Source organism: Psittacula echo (genome assembly GCF_963264785.1).
Source record: "Psittacula echo genome assembly, chromosome: 15".
Lineage (NCBI taxonomy): Eukaryota > Metazoa > Chordata > Aves > Psittaciformes > Psittacidae > Psittacula > Psittacula echo.
In genome coordinates, this window is record NC_137751.1 from 11,831,623 (window position 1) to 11,852,308 (window position 20,686).

The 20,686-nt window shown below is 42.1% G+C and overlaps 1 protein-coding gene across 4 annotated transcripts in view; it reads left to right on the forward strand.

Annotated features, from left to right (window-relative positions):
• Positions 1 to 20,686, forward strand: part of CUX1 (cut like homeobox 1) — a 269,114-nt gene that overhangs the window by 235,040 nt on the left and 13,388 nt on the right. For 3 of the 4 annotated variants that reach the window (XM_080630200.1, XM_080630201.1, XM_080630202.1), the window contains one exon: positions 3,885 to 8,528. The exons of the other annotated variant lie outside the window; for it this stretch is intronic. In XM_080630200.1, coding sequence (XP_080486326.1) covers positions 3,885 to 4,596 — 712 coding nt within the window. In that variant the 3' untranslated portion in view covers positions 4,597 to 8,528. Of the gene's footprint in view, positions 1 to 3,884; positions 8,529 to 20,686 lie in introns of those variants that run through there. 4 annotated transcript variants of the gene reach the window in all.

Genomic DNA, 20,686 nt, shown 5'->3' on the forward strand with positions numbered 1-20,686 from the left:
GGTACCAGATTCAGTACTACTCTGCTCCTTCCCTCGGAGCCAGTAATGTTCCCAATTAGTCTGGATTGTTTTAGGAAACTGCTAACATTTAAAGGGTGTTTTCCACTTTGTCCTTTCTCAGCTTTAAACAGAGAAGTCACTGAAGCAGGAGCAGCCTGGTTTAATAAGATAGCTCAGAAACACTATGCACAATAGTTAAATAATATTTATAGTAAACAACACAAAATTAAGAAATTAGAACCAACAACTCATCATATTTACACTGAATTTCACTGACTTGAATGCACTACAGATGCAGCCTCTTTCACTGCTCTGAGTCCTCCACATGCAGGCCTCAATTCCGATTCCCACTTCCAGGCAATTATACACAAATTGGAGGGATGCCTATGAAAATATGTTCCCTTCGGCCTGACAGCAAAATGTGCTGTTCTCACTTACGCAGACGAGTGCAGGAGCACTGGTGGCATGTGTCATCTTCCTCATTATCATGAGATCTCCTGCTTAGGCGTGCTGCGAGAAAGAGTGACAAGTCATGATTGATCAGCGTGTTTAACCACACCAAGCTATACATGAATGTAGACTAGGTGCTGACAGTTGTATACAGAATAAAAAATGTATAAACAAGGTGCTGTAAGCTGGTGGGTAGCACCAGCCTCACAGCACTGAGGGGTCTGGACCTGTTCCCAGATGTGCTGCTAAGTCTCCAGGTCTGTAAAGAGAGATTTCAAGCCTGTTTGGATCCCTGGGTGCTCTGAGCAGTTGGCACCACTGGAAAATCAACACACGTGCCTGTTCTTTTCCCCTGTATAACAGTTTTCTTAGTTTTCATGCATGAAGTACTCTTAAATCATTTGCAGGACACTGCAAAAGAGGTACAGTTACATATTCTGCTAAGGGAGCAGGGTCTGACTGTTCTGCAGCTCATGTATTATAAGGAATGGGTACTCCTTCCCTTCTTCATCTTCTCCAGGCCACACTTACCTTTATCTCTTTTCTACTCATTCTCAGCCATTTCTTTTCCAAACTGAAGAGTCTTCATATGTAAGCAGTTCCACATCTCAGAGCATCTATTTCTTTACAATAACTTCAGATAAGGCAGGGTACAAATTTGGAGAAGTTTGTCTTCCTGGTTCTTGGGAATCCTGTTGCAGCAATGGTTTTCCTTTGGGATTCAGCCGAAACCTCGCTTTCCAAAGGCGATTGCTAAAGCAGAAGCTACCTTTATATTCACCAGCTGGGAAGTCAACACTAGCATTTATTTTACGCAGCAAAATGAACTTAAAAAAAACCCTACACCCTCAGCAGCTGAAGAAATCATTAACTTCAGAATATAAATAGCTATAAAGGATTTTGACATGTCTGCAAGCTTGTTCCAGTCTATGGCTTGCACCAATACCAATCACATAGCTCTCAGAACATAAAAATAAGTATACTTTACTTTGTAGTAGTGAAGCACATACAGGACGCATCGGAATTGGAGGCTCTGTTGTCTTAAAAATGGTACAGAAGAGTAAGAGGTGGAGATTTCTGTCCCACTTCACAAGTGGAAACTGGCACATAAACTCAGTGAGGTCACAGAGGTAATGCTACAGAAACATCAGGAATTAAATCAGACTTTCTTGAATTGTGATCTCATCCTCTTGGATCCTAAACTTCCTTGCTCTTACTCTGGCCATATTTTTCAATGAACTGTAGTAGCATTGTGCTTGTTTAGATGTGGTGTGAAGGCTTGTACAGGGAACTTCAACATGAACCCCAGGAGATCTCTGATTGTTTTGAGTTACGCTGATGAATGCCAACAGGATGTGTTATGTTGAGGCCATCACCTTCCACTGGGAGGAATGCTCTCTGGACTTTCCTAGCTGCTGTCACCAGATCTTCTTTACCCTAGGGATTTAATTGCTATATTAATTAGGAGCCAGACTTAACTCCAGAAGCAGTATTTTGGGTGCAAATTCCAGGATTTCCACAGGCATCAAGCCTGTATTCTGTGGGGCTGTGGTCAGGTACCCCTTGAGCATGTCATCATTCAGTATCTAGCTGGAGCTGAGGTATTTAAAACGCCATGTAGGCACAAAGCTCTTACCCATTTCCTCTCCTGAGCTGGGGGAATGTTACAGAAGCAGTGTGTTCTGGATCAATGTCCATGCAGGGAGATTATAGGCATAAATAGAGCCTGATAATCAGTGCTGCAGGATGCATGCAATTAATGGTAATAGAAAATTAATGTTAGCACTTGTGGTCTTCTGTTAGGTGAATAATACTCTCCTAGGGAAAATTACAGACCCTGTAAATCTTTCAAAAGTGTAGAGTCAGCAAGTACTGCTGAAATACTCTCTTGCATTTCAAGTAAGTCAATAATATCGTTAGCTTCAAAAGCAGTATTCACATGGTGTTCTGCATTTATCCTAATTTTTCTCCATTGTGTGCTGTCTTCCATAGCACATTTAGGGAAAATGAAAAATTCATACAGGCATCAGCATTGGGACAGCATTTCGGTTGTGATTTGCAAGACCCTTAGCAGTTCTTCCTGGCTGAAACAGTGTTATCTTCACTCTGAAACATAAAGTTTTGCTAAACTCTCCCTGTGTCTGTAGTCTGGTCCCTGACCCCAAGTCATTGAGGCTCTCTCCCTTGATTGCAAACTGGGACCTGAACAGTGGTCATAACCTCTCCTACTGACAAAGCAGTACAGAAGAAGAGTTAGCCTTGACCCTGAGATTATTTCATAAGCTATTCTGTACTTGTGTGAATATTGGGAGCTCCTAAACAGAGAAGGAAGAGGGAGAGAACCAAGTTAAATGGCATAGGTAGCGTGTTTGGGGTATTACTGCACGCTTCAAGCAATAGGAGGCACAAGGTGGCACACTGGGCAATTTTAAGCACACATGGAGCGCATTAATTCTTTTGAAATGCACTGCTTGCCTTGTCACTATTCATGTTCTGAAATGGACTTTCTGAATAAAAATGTGAGGCAGAAGTCAGACTAGCTCTTAGACTGACAACCTGTCAAAGCTGTGCTTTCCCAAAGCACATTCAGAACAATGGACTTTGTTTCATCTTCATTCCTCCTTGGTGACCAGGAGAACACCAAGGGGATTATCCATTTTCCTTGTTTGTGCTTTGTTTAGGCAAATTGGAGCTCATTTCTAGTAGAAATCCAAATTGGCTTGTATTTACAAACTGTTTTCTTCTGGATCTACTAAAAATGTATTTGTATTTTTAAAATCATCCCTTTTCTGGTCCAGCAGTTGCTAAGTTTTATCTTCCTGATGTCAGACTTCACGAGAATGGGAGACTGCAGAGCCTTTCATCTCTAACCCTTAAACCACATCCAGTGCTATAAAAATGAAGCATACGCTTATGAATGTTACTTAATTTAAACTTGCAAAAACAGGGAAGATGATTTGTCATTGGTTTTCACCAATCATTTTAAGTACAAATTGATTATCTGCATGAGGTTTGCGTTTTTGCTTCATTCCATAATGCCTGTTGTGGTTCCTAGAAGGGGCAGTCATCAGCATCAGATTTACAGTAGACAGCAACATCCTAGTTGAAGTTGGAAGGTCAGTCTCAACACTGAGCACTGCAGAAGTTACCAAAAATGCCTTAATCTGCTCAAAATCCTGTTTGTGGCTGCTGCCCTCCCACCATGCCATGGAGGACCCAGTGTCCTTCTTCACAGCAGACATGGCCAGCAAAAATGAACTTAAAAGCATCTTAATAGTATTTCACATTCTTCCAAATACCTTTTCAGTCAGTCCTTTGGGTTTAGGCTGTGAGTGCTTCCACCTGAGAGCCTGTAGCCCAGACAAAACGGTGCCTGGGCATTTCAGTGGTGATGACCTGCAGCCCACTGACCACCCCTCTTCACTGTCTCCTAGGTCTCGCATCCGCCGGGAGCTGTTCATTGAGGAGATCCAAGCTGGGAGCCAGAGCCAGGCTGGGTCGAGCGACTCTCCTTCCGCCAGAAGCAGCAGGGCCGCTCACAGCTCCGAGGGAGATAGCTGCGACGGCGTGGACGCAGAAGGCCCACCTGAAGGAAAGCCGAGTGGCCCGGAGGCGGATGAGTACAGCAATGCAACCACAAAGTCTCAGGGAGGGCCAGCGGAGTCGGCTTTCGAAGCGGGGGAAGAGGCACTGCAAGGCGCCAGGTCTTCGGAGAAAGCGGAGCCATTCCAGGCGGAGAGCCTGGAGGACACCGACGACGAGGGCAGGCTCAGAGCACCGCGCCAGAGCTCTCCGCCGGCATCGCAGCGCCCGGGAGAAGCTCTGGAGACACTGCCAAACTCTGCCACGGAAGGGGATGCCTCTACCTCAGCTGCCTCCACCTCAGTCCTTACAGGGGAGAGCTCCTACAAGTCAAAAGAAAATTCAGAGAAAATCTCCAGTGTGCCAAGTACGAGCTCAACGCCGGCCGCAGGCTCGCAGAAAGCCAACTCTCTTCAGAGCTTGTTCGGCTTCTCGGAGGCGGCGAGCTCCAGGAACACGCGAGACAGCTCCTTGAGGAAAAAGAAAGCGGCAAACTTGAACAACATCATCCACCGCTTGGAGAAAGCCGCGAGTCGGGAAGAGGCCGTCGAGTGGGAGTTTTGAGATTAAAACTCGCCCAACTCTGGAGAGCTGGGAAGTGAAACTGGACCTCTACTGATTTTATTGTGTTGCGCACTTAACCGCCCTGCGGGCCACAGGGCAAAAACGCCATAGGCCAAGGTGCATATAGAAAACAAAAAAAAAAAGGAGCGTTAAGCCCAATTTATGTTTGTTGTTTTCGAGAAAGAAAACTGAAATGTGTAGTCAAGCTTTTTTGTACCCTGAAGTGTTTTTATTATTGCCCTAAAGTGATTTCCACAGTTTCTGGAATAACTCATACAGCTTTGCCTTGTGCCCTCCTCTTTGGTGTGGGCTTTAAAAAAAAAAAGGAGAAAAAAAAAAATGGTGAAAAAAAAATCAAACCCACATATTAAAAGGGGGCTTTTTATCTGCCATCTAATGGCGCCAGAGCGATAATACACTATTATCTTCTTAAACCAGGAAAAAAAGAAAAAAAAGAAAAAGGGGAGATTTTTCAGAAAAAAAAAAAAAAAAAAAGAAAAAAGAAAAGTTTTTTGTAGCTGTTCAGTTGCCACTAAGAGATTGCACAGTCAAGCGACTCTAAACACACTAGTTTGGATTCCTACGTATTTTCAAGAAAAAGGAAAAGAAAATCTTGTTTGAAACTTTGAATTAAAAAAGAAAATAAGAAAAAGAAAACCCACATTTACTCCACCTATTTTTTAACAAAAAAAAAAAACCAGAAAAAGTCAAAAAGTCACATCAGGAAAATATCTTAATTTGTGGTAGCTGACTTAGTGTTTTCTTGTAAGTGAAATAGAATATTGACACGTAGTGCACATTGTTTCATAGCTTTAACTGATTCTGGTCTTTTGCAGACCAGAATTTGTTTAATACACTCCATTTTAGGCCAAATCAGGACAAAAAAAAATAAAATCTGAATCTAGGTATTTTATAATCTGCTTTTTAACCTCTAACCACAGAGCACGCTGATCAGACCTCATATCTAGGAGGTTTAGGAGACAACTTAGAAACAGCATGTACTTGATCATTTCACTTGGTTCGTAGTGTACAGGATTTCCTTTCAGTAAAGACAGAGCGCTCAAAAAACGTTGGCCAGTAACATTTCAGCCTGCTACTTCGGGACGTATCGCATATCCCGAAATATTCAGCTTACCTGGAATCAACTAAAACATAGTTCACCTGTACGATTGCTGTCACACACACCACTAAGAGGGGACTGGAGCTGCCTCAGATAGAGACCTTTTCCTGCTGTTGATGGCCATTTACTGACTCTCTTCCCACCACAAGCACTGATTTTAAATACGTTTTAGTTGTGGGAAGCTTATTTTTGCGTGGATAAAGAGTACATGGCAATGACCAGACGGGCTCTTACCAGGATGGAAACAGCCCAAACTCCAAACCAAAACCTTCGTGCTCTCGAGTCCCAGTCTAGACCATTCTGCCCTGCAGAAACACAGCCTTTTTTCCATTATCTTATGCACAGGTTAGGGCTGATCAAAGTACAAATCAAATTCTAACTTGTCTCTAACTCCTCCTGTTGTCTATATGTATATGCGTGAGCATAGAGGTGTGTGGAAGGATGTGTGTGTGTGAGTGTGTGCGTGCAATTTTATACGTCTGTGTATTTTCTTACGTACTTGTGCACACATAGAGTGCATTACTGCCACCTTTTTTCAATAAGCTGTTTTATCAGTTATGGCTTCTACAAGTTTGCTAATTTAGACTCCTTTATTGCCATATCTTTAAAACTAACAATAGATGATTTCGGAATATATATATATATAAATATATATATATATATAATTTTTTTTTTTTTTTTTTTTTGCTTATTTATAGGTGCTGTATTTTATTATCTGATTGTTAGGAAGGGATGAAAGGGGGCAAATATTCTTTAGAGGGATAGACTGCCGGCAGTATTGGGTATAATTTACAAGATGTAGTTGTCATACTGTATATTATTGATTGAAGACTTTTTGACCGTATTGTGTATCATTGAACTTTTGTCTTAGGTCAGCATCTTTTTGATGACACTTTAATGGTGCATTCATTACTTCTTAAGTTTAATTAATATTACTTTTCTGATTTTGGGGGAGGGAGGGATGGGGAGAGGAGTTCCGACTTTAAAGGTATGTTCCCGATATTACACCTCAGTGTGCTTGTATTAATTCATAAGTAGGACTTTTTGACTGTAAGATGTGAAACCACATTTCTTGCATGATGTTTTAGAACTTACGTATTTCATTTACAGTCTCTTAACATGCAACAGCAGCACTTAGCGCAAGTTTTCACAAATTAAGAATCAGTACACTAAAATCAGTCCTTTTCATGATTAAGAAAAGAAGGCTCTAGGAGGCTGAAAGGCAGGGATTTATTTCCTATTTTTACTGCTAGCTGTTTCAGGATACCTCCTTGGGTAACTGGAGACTTGTGATGCAAACCTAAAATTGAGAAACAGAGAGAGCAACTGCCCCTTTCTGTGATGAGCTGAGGAGGCGATTTGTAATAACAGACACCAGTATGTGACAGCACGTGCTGGAAGCAGTTACGACTTCTGATCCAGAGTGCAGTTAGCCCGCAGGAACAGCCAGCGAGGGAAATAACATGGTGAAGCAAAGTGTTACCTCTCTGTATGTGTACAGTGTCCTGGTTTGACTTACAAAGCATAGCTCCATCGATAAATGCACGTCCTGGTAAAAATACACATACCTTAATACAAGTCATAACAAGATGTGTCTTCAGGCAAGAAGCAAAACTTCTCACTGGAAGACACAGATATTTTCTTAAGTTCTTCGTATTTTTTCGTTGTTGTTTGGTTCAGGTTGGGTTTTTTTATAGGCAATACACTTGCCAGTCTGTTTCTACTGTCCGTCTGCTGATTTGAGATCCAGGTGCTTGATGCAGTCAAGTGGTGACTCTCGGCTTTCTCCATAGTGAGGGTTTTTTTCTGTTTGAAGATTTATTTTTGTTCTTTAAATTAATATTCCCCAAACTGTTCTTGTGCCTGTGTCTATATGATTGCATTCCATGATGCTTACTGAGAGCTCTTGCTGCATTAAACGACGGCAGAACTGTATTCGTAGGTTGAGCGCAAATGCAGCACTTAAGGTCAATCTCTCTTCTTTATAAGCAATACGTAAGTGCCTTGAAACTTAGATCTTCTGGGTTTTTTCTGTTTATTTTTGTTTTGCTTTTCAGGTTTCCACTAGTTCTGTAGGATTCTTTAGCGTCTGCCCAGTTTTTAATAATGCTGTAATGATTTTTAAAAAGCATATCTGTAGCTTGCCCTAGAGGAAATCTTTCTTCTATAACACTAACTGTTAATTCTAAGCTCCATTATTACATTTGAATCATGTAATTTTGCTGGATAAAGACAGCATTCATAAGTCAGAAGTCACTCCATCCTGCCAAGGGTTGTCATTGGTCTCTATTACAAAATTAATCAAATAAAATGCTGTCAGTATTTCCTATATTTTTGGCACTTTATTAATGACTTAGCTCCTTTTGTTGTTTCATATTTAATGATCTGCGTTGAATGTGGATTAGCCTGCTGAGATGCTATTGGGGTGATCTGGCCCATCCTGCGGGGGGTCATTTGGGGTTCCTTGGTGACCACCTTATTTAAGGGCAGAGGCAGACGAGCGCCTTCCAATCAGGCTCGTAGGGTTGAAGTGATGTTCCCAGCTGTTTGTTCCCAGGTTTTAGCCAAGGTCACAGCTGCTTTTCTGTTTCAGTGGAAAGTAAAATGGATTAGCTTGAACTACTGCTGAGATTCTCTTGTTGGAGATGAGGTACCTACTGGCTTTCCAAACTGGCAGAGACCTCCCCAGTTTAGAGACCGAACACTGAAAGATTTTACCTGTATTTCTCATCACGTGCGGCATTTGAAGTAATGCTTTTAGGAAAACGTGTATTAGAATAATTTTTTGTTTTACTGAATTAAAAGGATAAAAAGTTGGAGGAGAAGGAATGCCAAAGAGTAGCACGGTGGCTTTTTACTCTCTTGTTTCACTGCTTACGTGGGAAAAAAGGTGTTATCCAGGCACGTGTGATGTGGGGCTCACCTCACGGGGCAGTCATTTTGTAGGGCACAGGGCATGGCCGCAGAGCCCTTCCTACAACATTTCTTTTCCTGATGGATAAAAGCACAGGCAGTTTTCAGAAAATCAGCAATGCCAGAGTCTGCTTTTTCCTGATGTTCTCTGAAAGCAATTTTATTTTCTCTTTGTTTCCAGTTCTGTGCTCTTACTAAAGCTGGGGATGAAGGGCCCGGGCTATTTTAACAGAAATACCTTTATACTGCAGTTAATATTGTCATTTTTTTTTCTCTCTGGATGGTTAGGGAAGAAAAGAAAGCGTAGTACTATGTTTGCTAAAAGCAAGGGAAGAGTATCCCTTGGTAGAGGGGTCGTACAATGGGATTGTCAATACACTTCGGTTTTTGAGAGTACAAATTTTAGCCAACAGAATTGCACGTGTGTACTGGCAGAAATGCTTTTAGTTGCAATTGCTGTTGATGACGTAGAATTTGTCAATTTTATTTATTCAGGTGTAAAATGCCTATAAAGAGAGCCACTCTTTAAAGGAATCTGTATCAGTGCACTCTGCCCCATATCATGCATTAGTGAGTCCTTTAGTAATAAACTCCTTGCTGTGATAGGAAAAGATCTGTCTTACGGCTAAAAAGAAAAACCAGCTTATGTGCCTTTCTCATTAGGTAAAAATCTTTGCATTGTTTTTAACTTGTTCATAAGGGAATGGTGTAGAGAAGGGGGCTTACGAACGTGACAGAATTCTATGCAATATCCTCTGATCCAGTTACTTAAAAGTTGCTATTTTTCAGTGCTTTAATGGAAGAAATAGTAAGTTAGAGAAGTGTGGTGTTCTGATGGTAATTCAAACTCCAAAGCTGATAAATTCATAGGAAATAGGGTTGAGGAAAATCTGACAAAATAATGTAATGGAAACCACTAACAGTGATTGCAGTCCCCTACTAGCACAGCTGCCATCACAGGTCAGTCATTTTCCATCTTAAAATTACTAATTTCTGGTATTCTTAAAAATCGTATGAAATAAAGATGCTCCTGACAAAAGCAGGGCTGGTTAGGGAAAAAAAAAACCAGCATTTTGACCATATATAAATTAAGAAAATACACAAAGAAAGTAATGGGTTTTAGACACTTCTTTGCACTCGAATTTAAACTGAAATCTTAAAGTAATCTGGACCAGTGCCTTTAGCAAGGTTGCAAAGAGATCAGTAAACTTGGCATTTGTTGCAAGCCAGAAGTAAAGTGGTGACATTTTTACCGTGCAGATGGAGGGCACTATTTTTGCTTCGTTTGTGTCTCTTCCTAACAAGCAAGTTTCTTAAATTATCTCTTCTTTCTTCTTCACCCAGTGTACGTGTCCTCGGGTATTCTCTGTCTTACAGCCACTGTGTGTGGCTGAGCTGTGAGCAATTCTTGAAGAAGGCTATCAGGAACATGGGAGGAGGAGAAGGAAAGTTGGATCTTAGGTGGGGGCTGGATATAACATTCACTAAAACCAAATCGCATCTTTCCCGTGAGTGAGTGGCAGGTTTGGCCCTGATGAAACAAGCTGCTTATAGCTTCATACTCCTAAATTTAACTCAGATAAAATGGCTGCAAAGCAGTTTTCAGTTCACTCCTATGTTGACCTACTGCTTTCCCCTGGCACTTGCTACTGCCCCACTGTTTGAGCATCAAGATTTTCTTCCTTCGTGTTGCATATACAATCAACTTCTTAAAAAATGAATAAATCTAGAATTGAAAATTCTGTAGGAACAAAAGACCTCTTTCCCCAGCAGTTTAAAAATCTTGCTGAATGGTTTTTAATTGCAAGGAGAATCACTGGCATGGAAAGCACGAGATCTCAATTTCTCCTCTACCTTAACCTTCTTAGTTTGAAAAGTGATGTAGCAGCCCCTGTCTCCTTCACGTATGTATCTGAGCTCTGAAATGTGGAAGTATTATTTCACCAATTTGTTCTTTCCTTCCCATCTCTTTTATGAGATATATTGACTATGCCATGTATAAAATAGAGTTAATGATGAACTTTATAGCAAGAAAAGCCCTTTATGCTATGCCTAGGGACTGGTTTGTCCTACATGACCAGGTCATGTACTATGCCCTACCCTATTAATATGCAAAGATTAAAGGTTTTATGCTCTGAAGGTGAAATTCATCCTTTTGGAGAAGGTTAGTGTTAGGCCTGTGCACTTAAGTTTTCAAAAAGCCTTAAAAACAGGTATGTAAGTGGTGCCATCTCTCTCCTCAGGGATGATTTCCCCCCCAGCCAAGTTCTGTGGCATATTTAAGATAACTTATTAGTTGTACGGTCATTTTCCAGTTGAAGAAAGTCATTCACTGAACTTTAATAGTGAGCCTCCTCACTAGCATCCTCTGGTACCAGCAAGGGCTGGTTGGAGACCTGATTCCCTGGCTCGATTTTCACTGCTATTCCCAAGCATGTTCTCGCATTAAAAGGAAATGTCTCTTTTTTTAAAATTGACCAGATTATTGTATTTTTCCTTGCCCAGCTCTTCTGTGAAGAACAATTGCGGCTATTTTTCAAGCTTGCTTTACTCACAGTGAGTTTAGCAGATTTTTGCCACAGTTCTATAGATGTCTTATTATTATAACTGTTGGTTTCATAGTATCATTTCAGTTTCCTTATATTTTGAAACAGCCAAATGCAGAGAATGACTGAATTCTCCACCATAATGAAACTGTGCAAGAAACAGTGCAGCAAAAACAGATGCCTGAAGCCCCCATGACGTCGTGTCTTTCACGTTTTGTTTGAAGTTTAGAGATTTATTTGTATTCCGTAGTACAATCTTCATCCAAAGATCCTTGGAAATGGAGAGTCATGCCAGGAATTTCCTGCTGTTATGGTGACATACCTGTTTTTGCATAGTTACTGTGTAATTCTGTGGTAATGTTCTCTAACAGTGCAACCTCTCTATTGGTAACAAGAATAATGGCGTTAAGTTGCATTATCCTCTTCTGTCTATGCGGGTAATTAATATGCATTTGTAGGAATTGTTAAATACGTGTATGTACAGGATTCCAGTATGGAAAAGCCCCTCTGTATATGTGGGATTTGCGTGCTTGCTCTTAATGGTGCAGTAGAGTTGCTACAGCCAAATTCATTAAATCGGTTGGGGTGTAGGTGAGTGAGGGCTTAAAACCAGTATGTATTTTGAGTCTTAGAGGATGCCGTTTTCCCACTTGTCAGATAAGTTCCGTGATGTAAAGAGGGAGTTATCCATCTGAGAGATTGGATTGTGTGAGCTACATGGGTTTAGCTAAAGAGGAGAGGGAAGATCACATTCAGAATACACCAAAATAATTCCAAGGGTCTGAGAAGTGCAAAAGCCAAGTCATTTGAAAGGAAGAGCCAAACCTTGACTGCAGTATCCTGTAACAGTTGGTCTGGAGGTTTTGCTTCGATACGCCCTCCAAGAAGTCAATATGCTAGATACTTGTACATGTAAAATACACTCTCCCCTGTCTGTGTGCAGTCAAACAGTAAAGACATTTTTAAAACAATCACTAAAACAGCTGATCAGTAATAAGCCAAGTATCGAATTAAAGCAGCAGTTCATTCTTGCTCTCCCTAAGCTGAAATTCAAGTATTCTTAGGAATGAAATAGAAACCTGTGTTATGCAGCTCCTCTTAGGAGACGAATATCTGTGTTTCCAAGACAAGAAATCAAACTTGGCACTTGGCTTGTTCTGAAGTGCAGTCTTATCTCCAAGTAACTTTCCTACAATCAGTCTTTCGATCAGACTTCTCTAGCTTTTGTTAGCTTACATTAGACCCTTAGTGCTATTTTGATGTATTATTTATATGTGGGTAAATTATTACTAGCTTTAAGAGTGTTTCCAAAGTACCTAGTTACCTCTGGATGCTAGTACAGGCTACATGGGGAGTGCTTGAGCATCTAGTTTGTAATGGAGGTGTGTGGGGAATAAGCAAGGCCACGTGTGTATCGTACTTTTCTTTTTCCTTGATCAGGGCTTCCATTTCCTTCTCGCCTCCTCTAGAGAGATGGAGATCGTGGATCAGTTCTGGTTTTCCTGTGGGGGAAAGATTTTAGTTTAGCTTGAAATGGCTTTATTTTCATTCAAGAGACAAGTCACCAAAATCCCGTATGTTACCGCATTTCCCATTCAGTTTTTTAGGTTTTGCTACTGACCTAAATTTCCTATTTAACAAACTTTCTCTACTTGGAAAGCTATGTGCCTTAATTCCGAATCTCTTTGTGGAGAATAATCTAAAGCACAGTGATCTAGATTGCAGCTTTCACAGCCGCTTTTCATTTTTTTTTTGGGGGGGGGGAAGCAAGCACTCATCAAGGAGCGTTTCAGTGGCCCGACACAAGTTGCCCCATTGCTGATGAGCACTTCAAACACTGTGTGAAGTCTTTGTGCAATAGCAATTCTTGCTCTGCGTTTGGAGGTTTGTGTCCCGGCTGCCAAACGCAGGCGAGCACAAGCTCTAGGTTAGGAGAATTCAGGTTCCTGGGGAAGAACAAAATACATATCCGTCTGGGTTGGCTCCAGCAGCACGGTGGGGTCTCGGGTTACAAAGTCCACCATCACCTACAGTGTGCTCATAAGGCTCAGTCTCACCAAGCGTACTCAGATCTGTCAGCATTCAGGAAACACTCGTGGACTTCAGCCATTGCTAACTGTGACCGTGTCCTCTTGTGCCATTAGTGATACACGCTGTCTTCATTTCCATGCCCAGAGCCTTGTGGTCTCTGGGTGGCGAGGCACTATAAAGTCATTCCAGTCTTCATTTGGTTTTGTTAAGAACAGGCTTTCACCCACTGGCATCCTCAGCCCTTACCAGTGCTTGTGTGTTATTTTCCAAGCTTGCTCTCTCTACAGCATCATAAGGTGAAGTATATAATGGTGGTTTGTAATTAGGAAAACAATCTAATATGTCCTATTTATGAGATTAATTTTAACAGTTGTTTTTTTGAAGTTTGTTTTTGTTTGATACAAACACAACAGGAGTATACATATCCCCTAAATGGACATTGGAGAAGGTCTGGGCTCTCCTAGCGATGGAGCGGGAGGTGTTGGCTCGTCGTAGTATCCATATCATTGTGCCCCTGTTGTGTTTTCTAGAGCAATCATTTTCTTTTTTTAAAGTATTTTATCGAAATGCCTAATAAATAATATTATTTAAATAGTTTTAAAATAATTTAGGACTGAGAATAAGAAGCCTCAGTTGTGAGAGAAGAGACTTAAAATATACAGAGAGAGAAAATACCCTTAGCCTCCTAGAGCCTCTACTGAGAATGTCATGAAGATGCAGTGCCCCTTTGTCAAAGTACATAGTGATTTACTCGAAAGTGTTAATTTAAAATGAGAGACTGGTTTCCTGTGATGTTCATCTTTGTTGGCATATGTTTGAATTTCTGAATTCAGAGCTGATTTTCTTCTCATTCAAAGTTGGTCAAGGAAAAAAGACAAAAATACCTTGTGCAGCAGCAGCTTTTCCTGGTGTGAACTCTGGAAATACACGTTGTGAACTGATCTCGGTCACGGAGGAGGTGGTTAGTTTTCTTGCAGTGTGAGAACACGTTCAGACAGGCTCTCCCTGGCTAGGTCACCCTTGGCAAGCGGGCAAGAGAAAGAGCTGCATTAAGCCAAACTAAAACCTCTTGTGCTCAAAATTGCCCCTGCTCATGGCAGGGGGAGCGTGTGTCTGCACGAGGGATGATGCAAAGGGCCTCGGGTAGCACCGAACCACTCGGCCCCACGGTACAACCTTATGGTGGGCAGACAGGCGGTGCTGAGCTAGTTGCAGGGCACATCACCACTTCTGAAGATCTGGAAGCAAATTTGCACTTTGCCTTTCGAGGGGGTCCCACTAAAAACCATCCAGTGAATTTCCCACGCGAGGTTCTTTCCTTCTGGCATAGTCTGAGAGAATAAAAGGAGGAGAGAGAGAGACACAAAACAAAAGCCCTCTGGTAATTATTGGATAACCCCTGCGAAACAAAGAGGTTGTTCCTGTCAGAATCCTCTATGCATTTCTGTGTTGAAAAGCGTTTTCTGCCATTCCTTTTGGGAAAGCAGCACTCGCTGGGAATGCTGCGAGATTGTCGCTGTACGAATCTGGACGATAAATTCCAAAGCAGATGGAGGCTGGCTGGGGGGGGGGAGGGAGGGGGATGTTCTTTTCTTTATCTTTTTAATTGTTTCCCTCATGTCCCTTTTCATTTACTATTTTGTTCTGGTTTTTTAATGAAAAAACCTTAACTCTTTGCATTTGTGCAATAACTACTTGCCATGAGAATGGGCAGACCTTGGAAATGCCCCGACTACTAACACAGCACAAGATGAACTCAAACAGAAAGTGGTGTACTTTTTCCTGAGAACCTTTTTTTTCCCTTGGTTTTTATTTTTAATAATAAGCTCAGTTTTTCCCCCCAGTGTATTTGTGGTGTCTTACATTTTTAGCAGTATTTTCTACATTTTTTTTCCCTGTAACGCACTAAGTCTTAGGTGTTTTTAGAGCTTGTTTGTTATAGTCACAAATCACAGGTTGAAAAAAGGAGAAAAAAAAAAAGGAAAAAAAAGAAAAAAAAATCCTCACAAAGACCCAATTGACCAAAAAGAAAAAAAAATTTTTTTTTTTTGTTTTTTTGGGTTTTGTTTTTTTTTTTAACAAGTAGCTTTGAGAAGCCCACGTTGTGTTGCTGTGACTCATCTTTTGTAACATTTTATTTCTTGGTATTTGTTTAAACATAAAGAAAGTAAGAGTTTATATGGCTGGCAGTAGCAGGGCAGCGCTCCCTCCGTCAGCAGAATGGCATTGTTTCTTCTGTCTTTGGTTAGCCATATAATGTTTGTTCTCAGCACTGTACAACGGTCCCTATATGATATGGAGAAGCAATATCACTGTATGAAACTCACACGATGTATTATTATTATTATTCACTAGCACCCTAGGTGTGATAATTGAAGTAAATATCTTTTATACAAACACAATTCCGCGTGGGCTGTCTTTATTAAGGTGAGACCTGAGTCCCAAGCAGCAAACATTTACATTGGTGGTTCTGGTTCGGTGATGCCCAGGGGATGAAGGGGTGGGGGGGAGTTGGTGGGGATTTGTGTTTCTCCAGGAAAGGAAAATTTACTTTCTGTGTATCAGTTTCCAGGGGGAGGAGGGAAATGTTTCCAATACCTTAAATGCTGAAGTGTTAGATTTCCATTCTGTGTCCTTTTTCCAGTGAAATTCAAGTGTGATGGTTCCTGCTGCAGTCAGTGGGAGGTGAGCACCTGCCTTCATAGACAAAACAGATGGATTTGAGGTCTGAGACTGCAAGGGGGATTGTTCTGAGCACCATAACCATATATTAGCTGATCTTAACAAAAGAGATTCAAGACATTGTCTGAGGTTAGAAATGCTTTAGATTCAAAACTGAAAGTGTAAAAGAATTTTCCCATCTATTTATCTATTTTTACAGATACTTCCTATAAAGATAAATTCCTCTTCTAGTGCCTTATGATAAGTTGGTCCTATAAATGTACTCAGTCTTTACAGAGCCTTGAATCTGAAGTGTGGTGAGGAACAGTTGTTGTAATCCATCGGTTTATCAGGAATTATCTTTTAAAAACTGGTAGAATAAATCTCTAGCTTGAATACTTTGGGATTCAGGTAGAGCATGTGTGTGTCTGTGTGCGTGCACTTGCCTGTGTGCTGCTGTTTTACCTTGTGTGCTCATGTCGTGTTTTAACTGTGAATTGAAGGTGATTTGGGGGCACTTATTTACATCATCTCCTTCAGTACATATCATATCTTTCCTACCAGGCTGCGAGTTCTTGTGTGCCTCCTTGTGGGCTCTGGTCCTGTTGGGTATTTGATGCCTTTATTTCTTTATAAATGTCTGTTTTCTGCTTTTGAAATGTCTGTGACAGGTTGTTCCACTTGATATAAAGGTTCTAGGTTTAACACCTTTTCTTCTTCCCCTACTTTTTAACCACTGGTCAAACTGTTGGTTGCTATAAATGGTGTTATCTTGTATAACTTGACCCTAATCATTTTAATCTTGATACTAAACAGCTACATTTCCAAAGCGCCATGACTCAAGTTGATTAACTTGTGTATTTATAACCTGCACTTTTCTTTAGGTGTGGTGGTATTGACTCGACACTGAACTATTAAAATCACACGTGGTTGAAAGCAAAAGCTGCATTATACTTGTGACAGCACAGAGCTGGTACAGCAGAAGCTGGAGAGGGTTCATTGTAGCTCAGAAGCATGCATCCAGGATAAGAACAGTGGGTTCTCTCAAGCTGAAATCTCCAAAGGTTTATTTTTGGAAAACTAGGAAGGCAAGTGAAACTACAGGATGCATCTCAGAAGTCAGGAGCAGATATGTATGGTCTTGCATGAATGTAGCTGGCTCTTCCATGATAGCTTTATTGATAACCCTTCAGAAGGTGTTGAAAATCTCCTTTTCAGAAGAAGTGCATGCTGTGTGTTCCCACAGCCCCCTTACTGGTCAGCACTGGGGCACAGCTGTATGTCCCCACTGTTCTGCTGGTAAAAAGCTGCTTCTGGAGTTAGATGCCGTAGCAAGAGAGAGGTTTTATGTGGGAAATATTGCAGGCATTTGCTGAGTTAATGGGAGAAATCCTTGTTTATGGTGTCCTTAGGTGCAGGAATAAGTAAGTCCCCTGTGAGCACCTCAGTGCCACAGGTACTGGCCATGTAGTAAGAGGCAGTCAGCAAGAGGTAGTTTGTCTTTCAGTGGGAAGAGGGGTGGTTTTTCACATGGCATCATGTTCCCACCAGGTAAGAACAACCATGAGCAGCTGAGGTGGTGCTTTTGGGTCCTACTTCTTTCTATTTTGAAATGCAGTCATTTTCTTCTAAGTATTTCTGGTTTAAGTGGTGAAGGAATTGTGTGCTTGCCAAGAGAGGGCTTCAGAGAACATGATTTGATTACAGGAGAGCATTTTATTTTCTTCTTGCTCCAAGCTATGGGAAACTGATAAGAAAATTCAAACTGTTTTCTTGAACTCTTCCTAGTTACCCATGTAATTATCTTCGTATCCTTGGAAATAATCCCTTCTGCTGTGAAATCTCTGTCGTTACAGGGTGAATTTATTAAGCAGCACTGTGGTTCTTTGCTGGGGGCTGTTTATTTTGGAGTGGCTGGGCCAGGAGGGAAAGGGAAGGAGGAATCCTTCAGACCTTTGCTCCCCAGCAAGCCCTCCAAAAGTGAAAAGAAAGGGGGAAAAGGAGGGAAGGGAGCAGAAATCTTGCCTGCACCTCTTGTGCTGGCAGAGGAACGCAGAGAGCTGGGTAGGGAGCTGCTCACCCAGCGCTCATCTCCCTGCAGTTTGTAGCTTGTTTTGCTCATCCCCAAAGCCACCTTCGCTGGTGTATCTCAGGGCACTGATGAAAAGGGCTGCAGGGGACTCAGAGAGGATGCTCATGTGCTGTAATGAGCTTAGGGTGAGAGGGCTTTTCCCTGTGCTCCCAACCCAAGGCCACTGGGGCAGATGAAGTCTCCAGTTTTGTCCTCAGGTTGGTAGATGTGATCTGGTTTCTACTGTGCCTATTTTTTGTCATCTTTTTGACATCACAGCCAAGTAAAAATGAGGAGGGTTGTTCTTGCTGCCTTCACTGGTGCCAGTCCCAGCCCTTGCTGTCTAGGACTGCACATCTGCATACGTCCCTGAAGGTTCTTGATGTCTTCTCTTTCAGCCTCTATATGTGCAGAGCAACCTCACCACTTCATTCTTGGAGCTTTTCTAGGGCTGGTAACTGGCTAAAGCCTACATAGCCAGTGCTAGGAGTTGCAAATCGCTTTCAGAGATGTTGTCATTCCCTTTTCATCATCTGCTTGCTTTTTTTGCCCTTTTAGAAACCTTGTAGAAGGTCTGGGCAGAGAATAATCTCATGGCAGGTACAGAGGTGATAAACAAGCACAGCCTGATTACTACCCGTAAGCAAAGTTGGAGGCTGATCTCTGGAGCGCTTGATCTCCAGTATCTTTATTCACTCTTCGGAGATTCTTGGCAGAATATATTCCCTTCATGTGATGGTGATTTTTCATACGAGGTGAGGTGCACCTCAGCAGACAGTTCAGCTGGGCTTTTGTGCTACAACCTGCTCTTCAGTCTTTACCTCTGAAGAGGTTTGCACCTCAGAGGACTCTGCTGGGTTTGAGAGACAGGGCTCTGATGCCTTGTAGAAAAGAGATGTCCAATCATTCTCTGCTGCCTTGTCCTGTTTCTCAGCCTGACAGCTCACAGCAATGGTGGCCCCAAGGAAAAGGCTTTGCATAAAGCTAAGACAGATTGAGTGACTCCCACACAAGTCTGGACCATGCAGAAATGCTGTCCCACACTATGAAAAGGTCAAGACAGAACTAGAACCATTGAGATGTACAACACTGAAAGGCCTTTGACAACCTTCCTGTTGCAGGAAGTGTTTTGGCTCTGATCTTTCTTCCTTGGTGTATTCATAGACTAAAAAGAGGACAGAGCAAATCATCTGCTTCATCCAGGATTGAATCTGCAGCCTATAGACCCTGTCGCCCTCAAAGCGCAGAATCAACTCATCTCCCTTTGATTCTCCTGGAAGGGGAGCAGGACTTTGGGCAATAACAGTACTGTCTTTTCCAGACTTCCTTAAAAACTAAATGCCAAGTATTTCAAGAGCCTGAAGTTGTGCCTTAGTTTATGTATAAACCTGGGACCTCATCAGGTAGAACTTGTTGGCTTGAAAACATTAATGGCAGAGAGATGCCAAAAAGCCTCAGTGCTCATTTCTGCATAGGGAGAACGACCATTTCAACTCCTAAGTAACTGTCCACAGCAACCCAGACGTTAACACGAGTAGCCCAACATGGTGAAAGGTGAAGGAGCTGGAAAAATCAAAGGGCCCATGGCAGACCCAGCTCCCGGAGCTTTGGCTCCCACTCCTCACCCTGGCACTCTCAAACAGTGTTTGTGTTGAGTAAGTCTCCAGCTTTGTGCCCGGCTTTCTCAGCCTTCATGTCAAGGTGCTCCAAGATTTAATTATCTTGCCATCATCTTCCTTCCAGTCAATGAAGTAGGCTTAAACCCTTTGAAGTAGTGGGTTTCAATGCACTTCAGTTGACTTCTGAGAGGGCAGTTTTATAAAGCGTGCCACATCACCTCTCTTGTTTTCTTGTTTCTTTACAGTTATGTAAATTCAAGGCGGCCAGACAGTAATGGAGGGAGATTAAAAAGTTACCGTGAGGCAGATCAGGGTGTGAACTTGCAGAGCATCAGCTAATTTGCAGTAAATGCCCGTGTGTGTGCTCCTACCCGGCAGCTCCCTTCAGCAATACCGCTTGCCTCTCATTTCCTTCGGGCTCAGAGGATGCACATGAGCAGTTACTCCTGTCTCATGGATGTGTAGCAAGTTACAGCCTATCTCACCCCAAGGTGATTTATTCATCTGTCTGTATCCTCAGTAATCAAGCCACCATCTTATGGAAAGATTGCCTCTCATTTATTTATGTCTGGCCTTATAACTTCAAACTAAGTTGCTAGTAAGTCTTAATTTTCTCCATCTGTGAAAACAGATGCTGTTTATTTTGGATGATTTGCCAAGGGAGTCCAATTGCTGGGGCTTGTTACAGGAGTCAAAGTTGCTGTTGCTCCATAACGGCACTGGGCTTGCTGTCTCGCAGCCCCTACATCTGCTGGGCTCAGTGCCCCCCGAGGAGCCTGGGGCTCCAGGACTTGTTTCCCTCAATATTCACTACAAGGGTTTTACCTTGCAGCTTTGGAGCAGTGTGAGCTATCCACAGAGCTACCCACAGTGGCAGCGTGAGGTTCATCTACATCTTTTATGCCCAGTTTAGAACCATTTTGCTTCTGATGCTCTTCAGGAGCCTCACCAATAGCATTCCTCCTGAGGAATGATCAGTCCTTTGCAAAGTGGTTGGTTGCCTGCAAGGGGCCTGATCCCTCTCCCCTCTTGTGCTGGGCATTTCATCAGTGATCCAAAGAAGACCTGAAGATTTGGTCAGTGTTACGGGTGTGGGATGGGGCTTGGGGCTCATTGTTGTCCTGCAAGG